Source organism: Polyodon spathula, chromosome 22 (genome assembly GCF_017654505.1).
Source record: "Polyodon spathula isolate WHYD16114869_AA chromosome 22, ASM1765450v1, whole genome shotgun sequence".
Classification (NCBI taxonomy): domain Eukaryota; kingdom Metazoa; phylum Chordata; class Actinopteri; order Acipenseriformes; family Polyodontidae; genus Polyodon; species Polyodon spathula.
Genome location: NC_054555.1, coordinates 14,878,409 through 14,900,949, shown reverse-complemented (window position 1 = coordinate 14,900,949; position 22,541 = coordinate 14,878,409). Strand labels below are relative to the sequence as shown.

The following is a 22,541-nucleotide window of genomic DNA, read 5'->3' as shown; positions in this document are numbered from 1 at the left end:
TTCAAGACAAAAGAATACAAAGTGTGCACTGATTCTGTCAGAGTATTCAAGACAAAAGGACACAATGTGTGTGCATTGATTCTGGCAGAGTATTTAAGACAAAAGCAAAGTGTGTGCACCGATTCTGTCAGAGTATTCAAGACAAAAGAACACAAAGTGTGTGCACCGATTCTTTCAGAGTAATCAACCTAACCCCATCATAAGTCTATTTTAAGTAAGCAATAAATCATGAAAATCCCTTCCAAACATTAAACTGAAACTCATACCTGTCCTAATCAACCTAACCCCATCATAAGTCTATTATTATTATTATTATTATTATTATTATTATTATTATTATTATTATTATTATTATTATTACTGATATGAATGCTTTCTTTGGGTATCTGTATTTCTGTGGTTCTGCCCTGCAACTACATGCTTTCTGCTTGGAAAAACATACTGGCAGTGTTCCAGGTTAGGGTGTGTTCCTGCTGTTCCTACATATGTACAGAGCACATACAACTGTTGTAAACTTATTTCTTTATTCATCAAATTAAAAACAACTTTTATTTTCAAGATATCCAGCAAGTATGTTTGATTTGAAGACACATACCATCATACAAGATAACTGAGTGGCAAATTACTTAGACTAAATAAACTTAAATCAGGAACAAGAATTTTAGTAAAATATAAAACAATAAAACACTATTTATTTTGATTTGTTTAATACATCATTGAAAAATAAAAACAGATTTAAAGTTACTGTGATAACTGCATAATATTTTACCGGTAGCTCATTTTCCTGCTAAGCAATGTTAAAGTACATGCTTGTCCTGTTCATTTAATATGTTCGCTGCATTTTAGTAAGCCCCCTCAAGAAATGTGTCCCAAAATACGTACAAATATATTTATATAGCTTATCCTTACAATCGCAATTGTTGACATACATATATATTCATTATTGTGTTTTATGTTAAAAGACAATACGTGAAAACAACATTTAACCCCAAGACACAATCCCCATTCACATCCAGCGACGCTCTCCAGTGTTGGAATTAAAGAGATACTGCTGGCCTGTAACTAAAACAATACAACAGGTCTGTTAACAGTTTGTATAACTAAACTAATATTTTAAACAGAAAGCTTGTTAAAAATAATGTGAAGACTCAATCCTTTCTTATTTTTGAAATCTTAAATGAGCTCACAGGATAGAAAGTGTGTAGGTTCAAACCTGGAACACTAATTTCCATCTTTCACTTTGCCTTCTGTAAGGTGCATGAGGCTAGGTGTATAAAACAATCCTGTTCAGGAGTTCAAGTGCAAACTGCACTGGTTTATTTTAATGCTTGACACATACCCACACACACACCAAATAAATCACAATTATAATTCTGACAATCCTGCAAGAAAACAACAAACCAGGTTTCCACAAGTACTTCCCTTTCAAGTGGAATGACAACCATTACTGAATGTGAAGAGCCTCTCTGACCCATCAATCACTGAGCATATATAAAAAAAGCTGCCCTATCAGGGTCCTGCTGTGAGGAAGAAGTGCCTCCCACCTCCTGCTGAAGAGGGGCATCCTCACAGTAGCATATCACTATTTTCTCCCTCACCTCACTGAGACAACACATAGATTGCCTTGTGCTCTCATTTGTGTTGGAAATTGGCTCATTTGTACAGTTTTACCTGCAAATTGGATTCATTACGGTAAGCTATATTCTTAGTGTTTTTGAGATTGCTAGTGGCCTTAGTCTCACTTCGGTAGATTCTACTGATTAGAGTTGATTTTGACCCCTTTACAGAGATTGGCGCTAAGCTTTTATTTTCTTCTATTACCTTGTGTAGTTTAAAATACCGTTTTCTGAGTCGTGTGAACTACTGTTGCTGTAGAATGACCCCACGGGCTCGTGGCGCCGTCCCCTACGCCGACTGACTCAGCTCCAGCTACCATCCAGCTCGGGCCTACGCGTTCTTCTCAGCCTTGGGCTCTCCTAGTGTTTACCATGCTTATCCTCGATGCCAACACCAACTGACTCGGCAATAACAGCTTGGCACCGACCATGCTCTTCTTCGGTGCCGACACATAAGCTGATTGACTTGGCGCCAACTACCACAGCTCGGCACCGACGCCAATTGAACAGCGCCGGGCGACTGGTTCACATCGATCAACCTGCAGGATGCCTACTTCAATGTCCCGATCCGTCCCACACACAGAAAATATCTACACTTCACCTTTCAAGGCAACGCGTACTAATTGATAATGGATAACTGCAAAGCATATGACATGGTTTATTAGTCCCTCATAAAAGATTAATTCTCAAACTGAACGCAGTTGGGATTCAAGGAAACACATGTACATGGATTAGGGAGTGGTTAACATGTAGAAAACAGAAAGTACTGATTAGAGGAGAAACCTCAGAATGGAGTGTGGTAACCAGTGGAGTACCACAGGGATCAGTATTAGGTCCTCTGCTATTCCTAATCTACATTAATGATTTAGATTCTGGTAGAGTAAGCAAACTTGTTAAATTTGCAGAAGACACAAAAATAGGAGTGGCAAACACTGTTGCAGCAGCAAAGGTCATTCACAATGATCTAGACAAGATTCAGAACTGGGCAGACACATGGAAAATGACATTTAATAGAGAAATGTTTAAGGTACCACACACATTATAAATATCATATGGGAGACACTGAAATTGGAGAAGGAATCTATGAAAAAGACCTAGGAATTTTTGTTGACTCAGAAATGTCTTCATCTAGACAATGTGGGAAGCTACAAAAAAGGCCAACAAGATGCTCGGATACATTGTGAAAAGTGTTGAATTTAAATCAAGGGATGTAATGTTAAAACTGTACAATGCATTAGTAAGACCTCGTCTTGAATATTGTGTTCAGTTCTGGTCACCTCGCTACAAAAAGGATACTGCTGCTCTAGAAAGAGTGCAAAGAAGAGCAACCAGAATTATTCTGGATTTAAAAGGCATGTCATATGCAGACAGGCTAAAAGAATTGAATCTGTTCAGTCTTGAACAAAGAAGACTACGTGGCAACCTAATTCAAGCATTCAGAATTCTAAAAGGTATTGACAATGTCAGCCCAAGGGACTTTTTCGACCTGAAAAGAGAGAATCGTGAGGGTCTGGAACCAACTCCCCAGTAATGTTGTTGAAACTGACACCCTGGGATCCATCAAGAAGCTGCTTGATGAGATTCTGGGATCAATACTAACAAGCAAACGTGCAAGATGGGCCGAATGGCCTCCTCTCATTTGTAAACTTTCTTATGTTCTTATGAATTCTGGGTGCTGCCGTTTGGCCTCTCGCTGGCGCTCCGCACATTTTCTGGCTCCACTCAGACTGCGGAGTATTCAGATCTTGAACTACCTGGATGATTGGCTAGTTTGCGCGCGTTCCAAAGCATGTGTTGAGGCGCAGACCAGACAGGTCATAGATCATGTGACTAAGTTAGAGCTCTCCATACATCAACAGAAGAGCAACTTCGTATATCTCAGTCCACAGTGTTCCTGGGAATCAAATTTAACTCTGTGAGCATGCTTGCCTCTCTGTCGGAAGACAGGATTCGGTCATTGGAAGTCATGTTCTCCCAATTCAGAGAGGATTCTCTTCTACAGGTCAGCATATTTCAAAGGTTGTTGGGGCTGATGGCAGCCACCTTGAGAATCCTTCCCCTAGGGCTCATGAGAATGCGCCCGCTTCAAGCTTGGGTGAATACACTCAGGGTGCACCCGGTCCGTGATCAATACCGGCTGGTGCGAGTGTCCAGACAATGTAGGAAGACATTGGAGTGGTGGCTCTGCCGTGGCAATCTGCGCCTCGGATCTCCCCTCGGCTCCCTTCACAGAAGGGAAGTTGTCACTAAGGACGCCTCCAGCCTGGGCTGGGGAGCGGTCTGGAATGGGAGGGGAATAAGAGGTCAATGGAAGGGACCTTGGCAGCAAGCACATATAAATGCCCAAGAACTGCAAGCAGTAGCCTTGGCGTTATTTCATTTTCGCCAGCAGTTACCGCACAAACACTTGCTGTTCCAGACGGACAACACAACAGTGGTAGCCTAAATAAACCACCAAGGCGGCCTGCGCTCATCGGGCCTTCACCATGCAGCAGACAGACTCCTGTCCTGGACACATAGAAACTTGCGTTCCATCAGGGCGGTTCACCTGCCCAGGGTGGATAACAGAGCAGCAGACCTCCTGTCCAGAGAAGCTCCAGACAGCTCGGAGTGGAGGCTGCACCCTCAGGTTGTGAAACAGATTTTAGAGAGGTTTCGTACAGCACAAGTCGACCTCTTTGCCACAGCCAAGTCCACTCATTGCCCCCTATGCAGAAAGACGGGGGCTCCCTGGGAGTAGAAGCGCTAGCTCACCCCTGGCTACAGGGGCTCTTGTATGTGTTCCCACTGCTACCGCTATTACCGCTGACACTAGAGCTGCGCCCTGTTTCCCTCAAACTGCCAGAAGAGTAAATTAGCTTTATGCGCTGTCCATCGATGAAACATGTATGGCTTTCACTAGTAATGACTCGCGAGTAACATTAAGAACGCAACCAGCCTTTTTGCCAAAGGTGGTCTCCTCATTCCATATTAACCAACTAGTGGTTTTAGAAGCTTTCAGACCTCCCCCGCATCCCCAGTGTCAGAGGAGGACCGTAGACAGCACATGCTTTGCCAGGTCCAGGCTGTTACCTGGTTTGGACAGTGCCCTGGAGACAGTCCAACCAGCTGTTTGCTGCTATGGGTCCCGCTCTAAAGATCAAGCCCTGTCGAAGCAATGTTTAGCGCACTGGGTGGCAGATGCCATTCGCTTGGCGTATAAACAGATGGAATCCACAATATATGCTCAGTGATTGACAGGTCAGACAGGCTCTTCCCATTTGGTAATGGTTGTCATTTTTTTTCAGTTAACCAGGGTTATGGTAATAACCTAACGTTCTGTTTACTGAAGTAATACCTCTGTTTCTCTGGGCTGTATGTGTAAAGGTTGCTGGTAACCTAATGCTGTCATGTATAAACCTGTCTTATTTCTGTAGCGGTTACTGTAAGTTGTGAAGGAATATTGAACAGCAATATAGCGGTTCATGATACACTAGCTTGCTTTATTAGCATATATTAATTGAGGTAAAATAGGACCATTCTTCTATTCAAGTACGACTTGGCTCCCAAGTTTGTATTATATTGCCTTGTAACAAATGCCATGGTGTATGTTTTTATTTTTGGTGCTGGGACCTTGAAAGTGGGAGCAGGACACATTCTAGTTCCCAGCCTAAAACAAACCTCTCATGTTGGGTCATAAATAAAAATCCCCAAATCTATTTAAGGTTGACTCAAGGACTGATATTTATAGATCACACAGGTGCCATAATTTATACATCTCTATAACCTGAATGGGTCTCAGATCAACCACTCTTCACTACCTCCCCACACCTCTTATATCGTCTCCTATGGATTTTAATGCATGGAGTCACATGACCACCCCCCTTAATGGTACAGATCACTATCCTAACAAACAAAAACTTCACATTTCACTAAATAAAATCTTAACAAGAAAAAAACTACTGGCCAGATCTGAACAAAGAAAAGATAAACAAAACATGTAAGGATTACATAGAAAACTTACCAGGGTCTTCTGCTTTTCCATCAAATTTCTAAAAAAAAAAAAGGATATATGAATAATAATTTAAACCACTCAAACAACAACACATAATAATCTCAGTTTTGTTGTGCTGGTATTGATCTACATTGCGTTTTTTTTGCCTTCTGTTCTAGTCTTTAACTATACACATTTGCCTATTTATTATGTAGATTGCTCCTACAAGTTTAGACAGCAGGATAGCAATACTCCCTTACAAATGTCACCCCTAAAACATGTTATTAAATGTAGTAATGGCATGCAGGTATAGTAAAAGGGCAGTGAAAGCATGGTAGCGTGTAGGCAAGCATGGTGTATCATTGCAGCTATGGTTAACCATGGTAAACCATAACCATGGTGCTGATATGCCAACCTGTCCTGTAGGTTTAAATGTATACAGAGCCCTCTAGAGTACCCAGTGTACAAAATGCCCTTAATAATTATCTATAGAAGTAGCGCCTGCAAACAGAAATGTAAATCGTTTCCCAAAGGAAATGCAGCAAACAGACTGGTAATGATATGTTTTATGAATCAGACACTTACTGTGCTCTGCTGGCTCATAGACTGCATACTTGATTTCTCCATCAGAGTGTCATCTGGTTTGGGAGGTAGATCTGACAGACCTTTTGGATCAGAAGACCTAAGAAAATGTAAAAAAAAAAAAAAAAAAAAAAGTAATATTTAAATAGCTGTTCCTAGTAGATGATTGTCAAGTTGTGTCTCAAAGGATCCAAATGATTCTGCCTCAGCAAGATGACTAGGTAGCCCATTCCATAAACTCACAACTGTGTCTCCTTCCCTCTGTCCTATTATCCCCCAATCTAAGAAGTTTATAGTAAAAAAGATAAGAAACATCAGCAGTCCACGTGGCCCAAGTAAGAGGTTTACCCTCTCACAAGTAATCTGCTTCCTGTGTTTTATTAGATTCGCATTCATTTGTTTTACCTTGTATTCCCAAGAAATGCAGCTTGAGGATCAGCCCTTTCATGTGGCACTTTATCAAAGGCTGTTTGGAAAATCAAGTACATACAGTGCATGATGTGTATAAGAAGCCTAATAGGTTTGTCAGTCAGGAGAGTCTTTTCTCATTCTGTGTTGGCTGTCTCCTATGATGGCATTCCTGTATAGATACTCCTTTCGTTTCCCTCACAACTTGTTTATGGTATGTCACAATGACATCAGAAAAAACAGCTACTCTGCTTTCTTCTATGACCTAGCCCACCATCCGGCTCACTGCGGCCCAGCACTCTTACACACTTACTTAATTCGCAGAATTGGCTTAGATTCTTCAACTAGAGGCTTCCTACACAGGGAAGACCTGAAAATCAGAGCCAGAAACGGGGTGGGACAAAGATTTGGATTAGTAACTAAAAATACAGACAAGATAGCCACAAAACACAATTTCCAAAAATGTACTTTAGCAAATCAGTCCTCCTCTTAATTGACACACACAGCGTCTGAAGTGACCCTTTTTAATGTTACTGGATTATTGTGGTTTAACTCAAACAAGAAAAGTGGATCTCAGTTGAAAGACCTCAAGGAAAAAAAATAAAAATAAATTAACAACACAAAAACCTCAAAAAATATCTTATCTTTATTAAGACAAAATCACTATCCTCTTACAGGAACATATATTATTGTTCGCTTTTCCACATAATGCACAGTAAAAGAAAACAGTAACTTCTTTGTCAGGCAGTCAAAAAGTCTATGAACAGACTTCCTCTTTCTTTTCAAGTCATATCCAACTTGACATTTTCAGTGACCCGGCAGTTGGGATTCTCAAGAAAAGCTCAGCAGGTAAAAACAGATTTTGAGAAAAAAATATAATTCTGTATTGGAACAACAAAACCTAGAACCACTCAGTTAAAACAGCAAACAAAATGCCATTGAGGATACTTATTGTCTGTAAACATCAGGATAACTTTCAGTTAGCAAATTAAAACTATGCCTTAATTTAAGAATATGAAAAGGAGTAAACCCTTAAGAAAATGATAATAATACCTTTTGAAACATTTCCAGATCAGCAGTGATAGAACCAAAATGAGGAGAGCTCCAGTTACAGTCATCACTGCCACAAACCAGGGGTCCGGAGCCCAGTAATGCTCCATCACTCTAATGATCCTTGTTGTTCTTGTGGTTGTCTGGGTGATAAGACGAGTCCATGTTAGAGGAACAGACAGTCCCAAGAGAGGGATCTGAACAATCTGCATCTATAAAGTACATTTCACATAATATAACATGCTTTGGTAACTGTCTTTTTTAACATTATTTAACCAGGTGGATGACTTGAGATCATCTTTTTTCCAAGGTAAAATATCTGAGGCAAGATGCTTCAAGTTCCACAGTGAATACATATAAAACTCAGAGACTCGTCCCCCTCTGACGTGTGACTCTCTTGGTAGCTGTTCATACCGCAGTAGTGGTAGTGGTAGTGGTGGTGGTGGTTGTGCAGTATGCCACTTGCACTAACACTGTTGCCGTGGCGGAGAGCGTTGAGGCTGTGTCAACGGTCACTCTAACTAGCAGCTCAAAGGAGGTGGGGTCAACCACCCCTGGAGTGTAATAAGTGAAGGCGTTCTTGGTGAATATTGTAGATCCTCTCATAGAAAATTGTTCATTGGTGTTACCTAGCAATGACACATTTAACAAAATGCATGTATTTGTTTAATTGGAAGATGTTTACACAAACCCTTTTACTTAGATAGCACATGGTTTAATACATAAAAGCATTCATGAAAGTGGACTAATAAATTAAATTCAAATTACATGCATAATTATATTTGATTCAATTAGGGATTAATAATATATAGAGCAAATTGCCTAATTCTCACATAACACAATAGAAAACAATACTCAAGATCCTGTCCACCTTTCAAAGTTGTTTATGTCTGGTAAACAGTGTACAGTATATTACAGGTTCATGTACTTGTACATATTTCATTAAGGGAGGTCACATTCTTAGGTAAGAAGATGGTGGCTCCTGTGTTGAACATACTTGGTATTTTTATTGCTTTAAAACAACACTGTATTGCTGCACTTTATTTTGCTCAGATGCATTTGCAATAACAATGAAAAGTTCTACAGATATGTTTACAATGCAACCTCTATGTGTACCTGAAACTGCCATCATTACAAACCATGGGAATTCATGCATCTACTATCACTGTTTGACGGAACTCAACTTTTCAGTAAAAAGTTCTGAAACAGCATCTTATGTGTGTTAATTATTACATCAGGGGCTAAATAGCAAGCTTGTACATTTTGCATAGACCAAGCTTGAGTGTAAGGAATGGGTTACCAAGCCATGTTGCCAATGCTGAATCTTTGGGACGCTTTACGATATACCAGCAGCCAATATATACACACATACAATATACTTATGAATATCTTACCTCCCACAATTTCATAGGAAACAGAGGCGTTTGTAGAAGTGCAATAGAGAGTTACCACTTCACTTTCTGGTGAATCTGTGGAGCAGATGGTCTTTACATAGTACCATGGTTTACACACAGGGTTGGTATCCTGCAGACACAAGTAAAGCATTGGAGAACTTTGATATATGTGTTTACTATGAAAACTGTTAATGTTACAGAATAAGTAAGAAGCCAAGATTTATACAGGCCATTTTACAGATATGAGACAGTGATTTGTAGTTTGTTTTCTTAATGTTATATAATATACTTGGGTGACTTGTACTTTTAATGAAAATAAACAAATGTCCATAATAAAATTGCTGTTGCATTGTAACATTTAATGTTCATGTCTTACTAAAATGAAAGGGCCTCACATCCAATCTAGTTTCTTATCAAAATTCACATTTTTTGTTGCATAAATATTTTAACATCTTTTTAATAAAGAATGTTAATCCCTGATGTCATTGTGAAGATGCCTGATGACTGTGAATATTATGGAGTAGATTACCAAAGAACTGGAAATACTTAGGGATGTTTTACAGATATCAAATACATGTTGAAATGTTGTCGATAAAGAGTGTCATCCGCTATAAATAAAGATGCCTGGTATGCTACAGTGTATTTGCTGAGGGTCGTGGTAAATTGTTGTACCAATGATGATTCATGTGTATTTGAATATGAAATATTTACAATTTCTGTACAGTTTTTAGGGTATGGAAGCCTGTATAATAATCCTGTTGATTTGTGCTTCTTTATATATACCACGTGGTGCACATGGTATTCAGTGCACCCGGTGCGCATTATACTTGGTGCTGCACGGTACTCTGTGCATGTGGTGCTCGGTGCACTCGGTGTTTGGTGCGCATGGCGCGGTGCTTGAGTGCACGCGGTGCGCACAGTATTTAGCATTGCACGGTACTCAAGGCATGTTGTGCGTGGTACATGTTGAACGCAGAGCACATATACCCAGCTATGACGGGCAGGGATGGGTACCATGCTTGTGAGGCCTGTGGGACTAATATCCCACAAGAGGACAGGCACGCCATGTGTGAGCGGTGCTTAGGCCCTGAGCACGCTTTTCAGCCCTGAGTGCTCGCCAGTCGCCTGGAGAGAGTTGCACGAGAGCATTCTTTGTCTCCTGCAGTGGGCCCCTCCCAGCCACGCCTCCCTACGCTGTCACAGAGCCCCTCCTGGGAGATCCCTTGTGCGCAGGCGTCGGTGTCCACCCGCAACCGCTCTCCGTCGCCTATGGCGAGATGGATGAAGAAGTCCCGGTAAGCACGGGATATTATGGACATAAAGGCTCAGATCAGCCGCATCTTGGAGCTTTTAGAGAGGCAACAGGCTTTGCTCTGACGGGGATGCGTTCTTCATCGCTGCCTCATGGGGGGAATCTTCTTTTCCAGTGGAGATGGAGGTCGAGGCGGAACCGTTCCCAACGGACGCCGTCCCTAGTTCCCAAGGTCACCTCGATTACTAGCGTGCCACCGCTGTCAGTGTCAATGCCCACGTTTTTGGGGTGCACGGCAGTGTACCTGCAGGTCCCCTGGACAACAGAGGTAGAGCCACGTCACTCTGTCTTTTGGCCGCATGATGTGGCTACTCGACCCCAACCCTTCCCCGCTTTCCTTGATTTTATGGAGGAGGTGCGCTCCTCCTGGGACCACCCAGCCATAGCGCCTACCCAATTGAGTCACGGTTCTCAACTGGCCTTGCTGGAGGGGGCTGAGATGCTGAGTCTGGCAGGGTTTCTCATTGTAGATTCCACTATCACAACTTTGGTGAAGGCTCCACCAGTCAGCCCAGGGACCCTATGTGTCCGAACCTGCAATGCAGGGTTACGGAGACACACGTCCGGAGTAACTGCTTGGTCAATACATCCAGTATGCTGGTCACATACATGGATGGTATCTTGCGTGACACCCTGGTCCCAGAGCCGGTGGCCACGGAGTTGCGATTACTATTGCACACGTTGCTCCAGATGTCCAGCCTGCAGGGGCAGGCCCTGGGCCGGAGCCTGGCAGGCCTAGTAGTCGCGCGCAGACAGATGTGGCTGTCGCAGGTGCGGGTGCCTGATGTCGATAAAGCTGCCCTCTTGGACGCGTCTATATCACCAGGCCACACTTTTGGTCCGGCAGTGGAGGAGATCCTGCAGCGATCTCTTCAATAACGCGAGGGGTCTAGGCAGGTAACCGTGTTGCTCCCTCGTGTCGAGCCGCTGGCACACACCCCCAACGCGGACAGTCACCAGGATGGTGCCAGTTGCCACAGCCCCTCTGGGTGACCTTAGGCGTCGCCTACCTTGCCATCTCAGGCAAGGAACGTGACTCTCCTGCAACGTGGAGGGCGAGGCTGTGGCCAGGTAACGCATCAGCAACCATGAAGGCGGTTCCAGGGCACTCACCCTAGGCAACCACCTCAGCCTCAGCCACCCCAGCAGGGCCTCAGAACCAGTTTACGGCACAACAGCTGCACTACTGGCTTGCTTGCACCTCCGATGCATGGGTGGTTGCAACCATAGAATACAGTTACACGCTTCAGTTTCGCCTGGGACTACGTTCGTGACGGATCCGCTTCAGGCCTCGGTACTCCAGACCGAAGTGGCAGCCTTGCTAGACAAACGCGCCATTCATCTCGTAGACCCCACCTCTTTCGGGGAGGGGTTCTACTCGCGATACTTTCTGGTCCATCCTGGACCTGCGGTTCCTCAACCGGTTTCTGAAACAGAGGAGGTTCCAAATGCTGACTCATCGTCACATACTCCAGGCTCTCTGGCCGGGCAACTGGTTTACCATGGTGGACTTGTGGGACGCATATTTCCACGTCCCCATTCATCCGCAGCACAGGAAATATCTCTGCTTCGCCTTTCAAGGCAGCGTTTATGAGTTTTCCGTTCTGCCGTTCAGCCTCTCCCTGGCTCCCCATACATTCTTAAAGTGCTTAGGTGTTATCCTCGCCCCCTTGCAACTGCAAGGGGTCAGAGTGATGACCTACCTTGATGACTGGTTGATCTGTTTCCAGTCGTGGGAGGGAGAGGTGGCCCACACGGCGCTGGTGACGGAGTATCTAGTGAGGCTGGGCCTCGCCCTCAATGATGCCAAGAGTCGGCTGACGCCGGTGCAGTGCACAACGTATGTGGGGCTCCGGCTGGACTCCACTACATACCTGTCAGACAACAGGGTAGCAGCTCTCCAGCACCACCTCTCCCTGTTTTGACAGGAATTGAGGGTGCCCCTTTTTTTGTACAAGAAGTTACTGGGTCTGATGGCAGCAGTGATATCAGCCATCGAGCTGTGCTTATTGCACATGCGCCCGATGCAGGAGTGGCTCAAACATCCCAAGCACCACAAGTACCGTTGGCTGACAGCGTGTCTTGTGTGCGCATCGGCCCTGCACTGGTGGAGGATTCCCTCTCACCTGCGCCAAGGAGTCCGAATGGGAGTGGTCTAAAACCGCAGGGTGGTGACGACGGACGCCTCCAACTCAGGTTGGGGAACGGTCTGCGAAGGCAGAGGAGTCAGCGGACCCTGGTCGGGTCGTTGGACGTCCCTGCATAACAATATGCTGGAGCTTGCCCTCCAGCGCTTCCTACCCGTAGTACAGAACAAGCATGTGTTGATCCGTACGGATAGCACATCTGTGGTGGCGTACGTCACCCACCAGGATGGTCTTCGGTCCCCCGGGTTGCACCGCATCACCTTCAGGCTTCTGATTTAGGTCCAACGGAACCTGCTGTCCCTTTGGGTGATGCATGTCCCAGGCGTGGACAATGGTGCGCAAGACCTCCTCTCGAGGGAGGGTCCGTATCTAAGTGGCGGCTCCACCCTCAGGTGGTGGAGTGCATTTGGAAACAGTTTGGGAAGGCGCAGGTCGATCTCTTCACCTTGGCGGAGACAACGCATTGCCCCCTGTGGTACTCCTTTCACCGCTTAGGAGGTCCAGTCTGCCCAAAATGCTTTGTTATGCGTTCCTGCCTCTGCCATTTCTCAAAAAAGTCCGATCAGAGAAGGTGTCAGTTCTCCTAGTAACTCCCAGATAGCCCAGTAGAGTCTGGATCTCAACCCTGTGCCAGCTATTGAACGGCCTGCCCTGGGAGATCCCTCTTTCTCTCCCAAAGTTTCTGCAACCCTGGATGTTTAATATATACATATTTAGGGAAAGTAAAAAAAAAAAAAAAAAAAAGCACAAGTGCCTAGCTGCCAAATCTGAATCTGGAGAGAAATGCATTTAAAAAACGTGATGCGCCAAAAGACCGCTCCGGCATTTCTAGTGTTAATACATAACAAAAACAAACTAAACTAACAACTAACCTATATTATTTAATACATATTTGTTTTGTAGTCTCCAAACCAAAACTGCCCAGCATCTTGTTGCAGACACGCTGTTGCTAACATCAGCTGTAAACAGTGCAGTGTGGACTTGGGTCAAAACAGTGTTCATATAGGGTGAGTTTGTTGTTTTTTTTTTTTATTTTAAATCAATGTCAGAGCTCTGGCATCTTCTGAATGACTTTCAGGTTTTTGTTATTACATTTTAGGCTTTTTAAAGGCAAAAACCATAACAATACTGTCTACTGAGGAAAACAGTTAAGAGGCTAAATGTATACTGGTATTGCCTCCCCTGTGCTCTATGGGTTAGGTTCCTACGGTGTCAATCAAGCCTCAGTTACAAAAATCAAGTGCCTGCAAAAAACGACAAAAAATACATACCCCCCTCGCTGTGTGTTACCTGCACATAGACAATGACTTTGATGCTGTTACCTGTGCATCAATGACTCTGATGCTGTTACCTGCGCATCGACAATGACTCTGATGCTGTTACCTGCGCATCGACAATGACTCTGATGCTGTTACCTGCGCATCGACAATGACTCTGATGCTGTTACCTGCGCATCGACAATGACTCTGATGCTGTTACCTGCGCATCGACAATGACTCTGATGCTGTTACCTGCGCATCGACAATGACTCTGATGCTGTTACCTGCGCATCGACAACTCTCTGATGCACCTGCGCATCGACAATGACTCTGATGCTGTTACCTGTGCTGTTACCTGCGCATCGACAATGACTCTGATGCTGTTACCTGCGCATCGACAATGACTCTGATGCTGTTACCTGCGCATCGACAATGACTCTGATGCTGTTACCTGCGCATCGACACCTGCGCATGACTCTGATGCTGTTACCTGCACATCGACAATGACTCTGATGCTGTTACCTGCGCATCGACAATGACATCGACATCGACAATGACTCTGATGCTGTTACCTGCACATCGACAATGACTCTGATGCTGTTACCTGCATATAGACAGTGATGGCACAACTGCCGGTCTTTTGATTCTTGGGGTCCGGCTCAATATCCTGGTTTAAATCCACTATTTGGATTTCCAGGTTGAAGGTTCTCAGTTGTTCATATTCCGGATTGTTGAGGAGATGGATTATCCCTATAGTTGTCATTGAATGAAATAAACTGGTTAGTTCCAGAACAATCTGCAGATTTTTGTTTTGTTAATAATACAGCAATCTTATATTACGGCTTATTTTAGCACCAAAAAAAAAATAAAAAAATAATTTTTACTTGAAAATATAAAAATTCTAAAAGTAGTAGTCACTTAAGATTTAAAAAGCCACACTGATACCTTGCACCACTTGAAAGCTTTTATTTCAATAGCATACTTAATTTCAAACAGAGAATACACTCGTAGCAAATAGGTGGCACTCTAATGCGCGCACACACACACACACATACAACAGTATGTGCTCGATAATGCCCCTAGTCTCGGTTGTTCACCCGTAATAATATTAGTGCCCAGTTTTAGTGGCCGAAGGTGAATAAGCACCCAAGCAAAGTATACATTTTGTCGTATGTACTAAGAGAAAATTTTTTAATGAAAAGAGCCGCAATATATGAATTTAAATATTTGTTGCTTCTTCTTAGCTTGATTTCTAGCACACATTGCGTGAGTCGTGCGACGTTGCTCATATAAATAGCGGGAGTTGAGTTGTGGTTTACTGCAGCAGAGAGTGGCCTAAAGATAACGTCTTCAATCTGGTTGAAGCTTGGATGAAAGCGTCAGTAATAAGCTGCTTCTGTCACCCAGGTCAACTCTGCTTTAACAAAAGCAGTGTGAAATCACGTGCCTGACCGGCATACACAGGGTCCTGACCCAGGTAGGTTCTGACCAGGTACAGCATGCCAGTGTGAAAGGGGCTTAGGACTTGTAGAATTGGAGAAATTATGTTTGAATTGGTGCGTATCAGTGAAACTGCAGTGAACAGAGCCAACATGGCAGCTTCCACGTATGGGCGACAAGTGTAAAGAAAGCACTAATATTTTAACAGGTGTTTTTTTTCAGACTTAATGTACATGACATATTTGTTTTTAGATTTAACCAAAAAAAAAAAAGTCCAGATTTAGCTAAATACATAAATGTTAACAAACACATTCTTAAACGCTTTGGGGGGATAACATGCACAATTGAAAGTCGCAGATGTTTCATTTGAACTAATAAGCTAATGAGTTTTGTGTTTGTTTAATAGCAAAAATAAGTATTTTTCATGGGTAAAATTTAAAAAATTAAAATTGTATGTTAATGCAAACAATAAACTGGTGTTATTGTTTGCATTAACATACAAGAGCTGTCAGACTGATGTGTTAATGTGTACAATAACACCTATTTCTTTAAATGTCCACATACCTGTGAACAAGACACTTGCACATGGATTTTAAAGCAATGTGTGTTATTTACATGTCAGAGGAGTCTGACAAGCAGATGGTACCCAGGGGTTAATTTGTAAACAGAAAGCTATTGGATCTCATAATTATGGAAGAGGGACAGCATTTCCTAGACCTGATATACTGACCTAGATTTGCAGTAGCTTTCATATATATTTCAAATTCTCATCTGCTTGATGGCTTCATGCTTTACTGCTGGTGGCTGTGATCCTTTGTGTAGCCATGTTTTGACATAATTTTTAAAGTTTGTACAATATCAATGGCGGCCCAACTAATCTGATGAACAGGAGCGACAAGAGCTTGTTTTTTGGAGGTTCACCTTTTGGGTTGTGAAAAATAAGAGTATTTTTCTCACTTATTTTTCTCACTCACAGATGTCACATCCTAAAACATGTAATTATAGAACACGGCTGTCATTCAATTCATGGAACAGTGAAGGGATTTTACATGTACAGAGTTATTTTTTGCAACAGAAAACAAGATTTGTTTTTTTCATACGGTTCATCATTTGCAAACTCTCTTCTCTGTCAGACAAAGTACTGGATCTGGGACCCAGTGCGAGCCGACACACATTAACCCCTGATGGTACCGATATGCAAGTTCTCAATGTATCGCTCCATTTCTGATGGCAAAATGTAATCTAAATTAGACAGACTTGTTCTTGATTTAAACAAATGTCTACACAAAAGGGGTGAGGTATATGAAATCATTGGACACACACTGCAGTGCAGGGGCTATGCGCACGCATACAAGTGCTGAGCCAGCTTAGGTCTGTGCTCAGGTGTAAACGGATGGCTCAGACGATAAGATTCTTTTCATCTAATCTACTCTAAAGCAGCTCAGGTCCATGCTGTTGTAAGTGTAAACGCACTAAAAATCATCTGCTGCAAGTCTAACTAGGATTATAGCTGACCTTAGCCACAAACTCACATACAATATACAGAAAGATAGTTGGTTTCACAAAATCGGCCGTGTGTTATATATATATATATATATTATATATATTATATATATATATATATATATATATATAATATATATATATATATATATATATATATTTACGACTGAAATATTACAGGTAATTTATTCCCCAACGTAAACCGTTAAAACGGCGAGTGTTAAAATACGCCTTGCATGTACGAAGGCATTGCAGCACAGACAGGTAATGAAGTACCTGCTTTTCAGATCACTGATGTATGTATGTATATATTTACAGACCCCAAATAAAAACAAAACCACACACTTGCACAGTGTTTCACTTGCTGTTTTCATCTATAATCATATAATCATTAGCTATTGCCTAATCAAAGTTGAACCAATTTCATGTCCATTCAGGGCATAACAGTAAAAGATGCAATCATGCAAACAAACTTAAATAAATTGTCCCTCTCAAATGGCGGAGTCACACCAGAGTACACTTGGGGTGCATTTGACAGACGTTCAGAACACACTGAAAATAGCCCTATATATGAATAATAGTAGAAGCAGTTCCCCAGGCTGGGTTCAGAACACTCACCAGTGTGACGATCTATATAAAACAGAGGTGGATCGGGATTGCCTCCAATTATGCTGTACTGGATGTTGTTGAATTTCCAGTCACGGTCAGTAGCATTCACTGTGCCCACAACAGTGTTTATTGGACTCATCATTTGAACAGGAAACTCGTAAGGAGGGTGACAGACTGGAGCATACTGATTGACTGGTGTCACAGTGATGTATATGTTGACTATTGCTATTAACAAAAACATGAACGTAACATTTTATTTATGAACATTTGAGATATTTATAAAGATTCTGCTTACTAAATGCATTTGGAATTTGAAATGTCTGAAGTGTTTCTTATACACAGTAAAATATACTGGCATTTTTCTATTTAAAAAAAAAAAAGTAGTCCAAGAGTGTACAGGCTGGTTATTGGATTTTTTGATGCATTCAAGTGCTAGCTTTTTAAAATTGAACAGATACCTTTTTTTATATATCTTTTAAGATTTTTTGTCATGTTTTCTATGCTATTATATTTGTCTTGGAGTAACATAGCATCAGCACAAATGTTTTATAATATCATTTTTACAAATAAAAAAGCCTGAGCTGATTACACACTAGTCAATTTTGTTGTATGCCACAGCTACTTGACCGATTGTCAGGTCTGCATCAATCTGTTACAATAGTTCCCTGTTTACCAGGGGTCAGGACTGGCTGTGTACTACTGAGTCATCTAGTTTGCAGCTTTAGAATGCTGAACCTCACACAATCAAATACTGTCATACAATGTGCAGCTATGGTCAAAGGTTTTGCATCACCCTAAATGTTTCATAAAGTCAAATGAAACCTGCTGAAAAATGTCACATTAACATATTGAATTATATATCGCTTTGTAGTTTTACCACATACTTAACAAAAAACTGACAAAAATAGAAGAATGTGACATTTCGAAATCTAACATGAAATACTGTACTACTATAATGGTTTCCACTAGACATTTGCAATATAATTTTGTAGTTTCGTTGATTACATGATGTTAAATACAATATCTAAATTGTGTTTATATGTTTGGGGCTTTTTTTGTATTACCTCTCAATCTTACAATACTACGGCAGAACGTTTGGCCATAGTTGTATGACTTAAACTGAGGAGGGGATATGTAACCATAGGAAAGATAAGCTGGTTCAGTCTTTTACTACACTCCTCTGTAAATACACATACTGGAAGTGCTCTTCAGACATGGCAGCACTTTCTAAGGCTAAAAACTATTTGTGTCACTCATGCATAATATCCTCCCCCGAGTATCCAGCCAGTTTGTATGTCTATTTTTAGCTAGCGATACTGCCCGTGTAAGGATTAACTATGATTACTATTTGAAGTGCTGTATAAAGAAATTAATTTATATACATCACTATGCATTACTAACATTTTCACTCTTTTCAATCAGTAAAAAAAATATTTTCAGAAGCACAATATCCACAGGTAACAAATCATTTTTGGCATATAAAGATAAAGTGAATACATATATAAAAGTAATGAGCTACCAAGACAGGTTGAAGGAATTGAATCTGTTTAGCCTAAGCATAATTAGGACTTGACTGAAGTCTTTAAAATTTTAAAAGGAGTTCAAAACGTTACCCTATCAATATTTTAAGTGCAACACAGATACCAGGACCAGAGGACACAGCTGTAATCTAAGGACAGAGTAGATTCTTTAGGGTGTGGTGATTAACTAGTAATGTTGTTGAAGAGAATGTAGAATTTACAAACAGTTCCAAATCATAAGCTGTGTTATTTGACCTTATAAAAAATTGCTTTATATATTTCCATGTTTTTCTATGGCATACATAGTTACCAATATGTCAGTGGTATACAGCGGCAGTTATTTGTATCTACAGTGTCTATAGAAAGTCTACATCCCCTTTTAAATTTTTCACCTTTTGTTGCCTTATAGCCTGGTATTAAAATTCATTTAAAATTTTTTTTTTTTTTTTCATTTATCTATACAACCTACCCCACAACTTCTAAGAGAAAAAAATATTCTAGATATTTGTAGAAATAAAATTAATTAAAAATAAAAACTGAAATAGCTTCGTTGCATAAGTGTCCACCCCTCCTTGTAATAGCAATCCTAAATTAGCTCAGGTGTAACCAATCGCCTTCAAAATCATACACCAAGTTAAGTGGCCTCCACCTGTGTTAAATTGTAATGATTCACATGATTTCTGGATAAATTCAGCAGTTCCTGTAGGTTACCTCTGCTGGGAAGTGCATTTCAAAGCAAAGACTCAACCATGAGCATCAAAGCACTTTCAAAAGAACTCCGGGACAAAATTGTTGAAAGGCACAGATCAGGGGATGGTTATAAATAAAACATCGAAGGCCTTGAATATCACTGGTAACATGGTCAAGATGATTATTAAGAAGTGGAAGGTGTATGACGACAATATCCCAAGCACTCCACAAATCTGGCCTATATAGTAGGATGGTAAGAAGGAAGCCATTACTCAAGAAAGTCCACCTTGAATCCTGTTTAAAGTATGCAGAAAACAACTCAGGAGATTCTGTAGCCATGTGGCAAAACGTTTTGTAGTCTGTCAAAAATAAAATTGAACTTTTTGGCCTAAATGCAACGCGTTGGCGCAAACCCAACATAGCGCATCATCCAAAGAACACCATCCCTACTGTGAAGCATGGTGGTGGCAGTATCATGTTATGGGGATGTTTCTCATTGGCAGGGACTGGGGTACTTGTCAGGATAGAAGGGAAAATGAATAGAGCAAAGTACAGAGAAGTCCTTGAGATAAACCAGCTGCACTCTGCAAGATAGCTGAAACTGGGGCAGAAGTTCACCTTTCAGCATGATAACAACACAAAGCACACAGCCAAAGCTACACTGGAGTGGCTAAGGATCAAAAAGATAAATGTCTTTGAGTGGCCCAGTCAGAGCCCCGACCTAAATCCAATCGAAAATTTGTGGCATTACTTGAAGATTGCTGTCCATCAACACTCCACAAGGAACTTGACAGAGCTTGAACAGTTTTGTAAAGAAGAATGGTCAAATATTGCCATATCAAAATTGTGTGTTCACAAACTATTCTGATTTTTTGGTTGCTCTCTGTGTTAATACTACTGATAATTACAAGTGGTTTAGGTTTAACTGTTCTCACTGATTTTTGCTCCTGTCTGTCACTCATATATTTCAGTACTGCATTCTGATTGGGAAAGAAAGTGGCCAGTAGAGATTCAGTATTGGTGCTTACTCTGTGGCTCAGTCCACAGTTTTAAGTAAAACACAAAGAAAAGTATTAAAATGTGACATTTAAAGAAAAAGGTATATAAAGGTATGCATACAATTTAAAAAATAACATGTGTACACATCAGTACATCCAATAACCTTAAGTATAGTAGAGCTTTATTAGTCTATTAATCATTTTAATATGTATTTTTATAAATTTGTTAAATAAATGTGACAGTTAAGTGTACCCTTTGAAAATGAGGATTATCCTTGTGGGTAACTTCTGACTATAACTAAACAACTTGAAGAGAATTTTGACACTTACTTGAGAATGAAGGCACTGTGCTGCTGTCTGTCACATTGATGGAGGCAACATATTGGAAATTGACGCTTGCCATTTCAGCAGAGTCATATGTTATAGTATTATTCACCTGGATAAACAGACAGTTATGAAATTCATATAGATATTTCTGTGTGGTAGTGTTACAGAAGACAATCTGACTTTTTATGAAGTTATTTATTTTTCCTTACCTGTGGGCTGTACATTTTTGCTAATTGTATTAAGTTCAGGTTTTTTAAGTACAATGAACATACTGTACGTGACTGATATGCAAAGTTAGTAAATAGTAGCTAGTCACCTGAAACTCCCCGTTCTGAAGTCGGAACTTGTAGAGGGAGTTGGCATTGGTAATGATCTTATAGGACAGTGTCTGTTTTTCCTGATCCTTATTACATTTTAGGTTAAAGAATGAATACCCAATGGGTGTGGTCTCAGGAACTGTATCCCTGTATATTGAAACAAGACAGCAACAATCACAAAATTATATTATTAACCATCAACAGTTATAAAATATTTCCCATACTATCTGATTGCTGACAGCAATGAGTTCATTACAACATCAAGCTTTTTTTTCTCTTGCTGGGCCATTTCTTGATGTTTACTGTTGGTATTTGAACTTCTCATTAGTTGACATCAAATTTAATTTGCCACGTATCTTCTATATCCTTTTGGATTTCCTGCATGGCTGAAATTGTGTTGTGTCTGCTTTTACAAGTTTGATAATTAAAGTATCCCTGCGTCACCCCGCTGAGTACTAGCCTCCAATATGACCGATCCCTGAGTCACCCCGCTGAGTACTAGCCTCCACATCAAACTTCTGCTTCCTATTCATTAACCACTTCATTCAGTTGAATATACTTCCTTGTTTTCCTATTAAACACCTTTTAGAATATTTACATTAAAACGGTGCTGCTGCTGGTGTAGGCTATTGACAGTGCTGCTGCTGGTGTAGGATATTGACAGTGCTATGGCAGGTGTTTCTGATTTTTCCTCCACCTATGTATGTTACAGTGAGCTCCTTTCACACACGCCTGTGAACTGTGGTCACTGATTAACCAAGTGGAGAGCATTTATTCAATCAGATTAGGCACACCTTGCATTGTAACTGTTCTCCATTTATCTGCCTTGTAAATACTGGATACTGGACTTTAGGCTGTAGTTTGGTCAACTAGTCCTACTTAATGCATATTCCCATGTTCTGTGGCACTGTAAAAAAAAAATCCCTGACCCGCCCCTAACACACCATGTAAAAAAAGCCTATTGTCTGAACTCCTGTGTATTTGAACCCCTATTTAAATCCCACATATAGTTTTCTTACACAAAAACAGCAGGAGTGCAGAAGGGAGGAATGTCATTGGCTTCCAGCACAGTGATGTTGACGAGGGTTGTTGCGCTGACCTGATGGATCGGGTCATATGCTCGGACATATAATTTAACAGATGGACTTTGATTTTCCAGATCCAGATTGTAGGTGGTCCTGATCTCACCTGTAACTGCATAGCAAGCAAAAGACAAAAAAAAGCCATAAGGGAATGTAAAATGACTGTGATTATAATTCTCTGAACACACAGGCACATAGAATAGTGTCAACAGGATTGTTGTGTGTACCACTGGGTCAATTCTACTGACCCATGACTATTTTTCACACCATTGAAAGATATTAACCTTCCAAAACAAATGGAGAAGATCCCTTAA

At 41.2% G+C, this 22,541-nt stretch overlaps 1 protein-coding gene across 1 annotated transcript in view; it reads right to left on the bottom strand.

Annotated features, from left to right (window-relative positions):
• Positions 1–571: 571 nt before the first annotated feature.
• The window catches only part of LOC121296768 (cadherin-related family member 4-like), a 57,526-nt gene continuing 35,556 nt past the window's right edge, over positions 572–22,541 (bottom strand). The window contains exons 8-19 of the mRNA XM_041222536.1: positions 22,165–22,339; positions 21,145–21,292; positions 20,832–20,937; positions 17,303–17,518; positions 14,346–14,491; positions 9,024–9,153; positions 8,044–8,258; positions 7,633–7,772; positions 6,893–6,949; positions 6,175–6,271; positions 5,620–5,647; positions 572–1,062 (exon numbers count right to left, since the gene is read on the bottom strand). Of these exons, the coding sequence (XP_041078470.1) occupies positions 1,007–1,062; positions 5,620–5,647; positions 6,175–6,271; positions 6,893–6,949; positions 7,633–7,772; positions 8,044–8,258; positions 9,024–9,153; positions 14,346–14,491; positions 17,303–17,518; positions 20,832–20,937; positions 21,145–21,292; positions 22,165–22,339 (1,514 nt within the window). The 3' untranslated portion in view covers positions 572–1,006. The remainder of the gene's footprint in view (positions 1,063–5,619; positions 5,648–6,174; positions 6,272–6,892; positions 6,950–7,632; positions 7,773–8,043; positions 8,259–9,023; positions 9,154–14,345; positions 14,492–17,302; positions 17,519–20,831; positions 20,938–21,144; positions 21,293–22,164; positions 22,340–22,541) is intronic.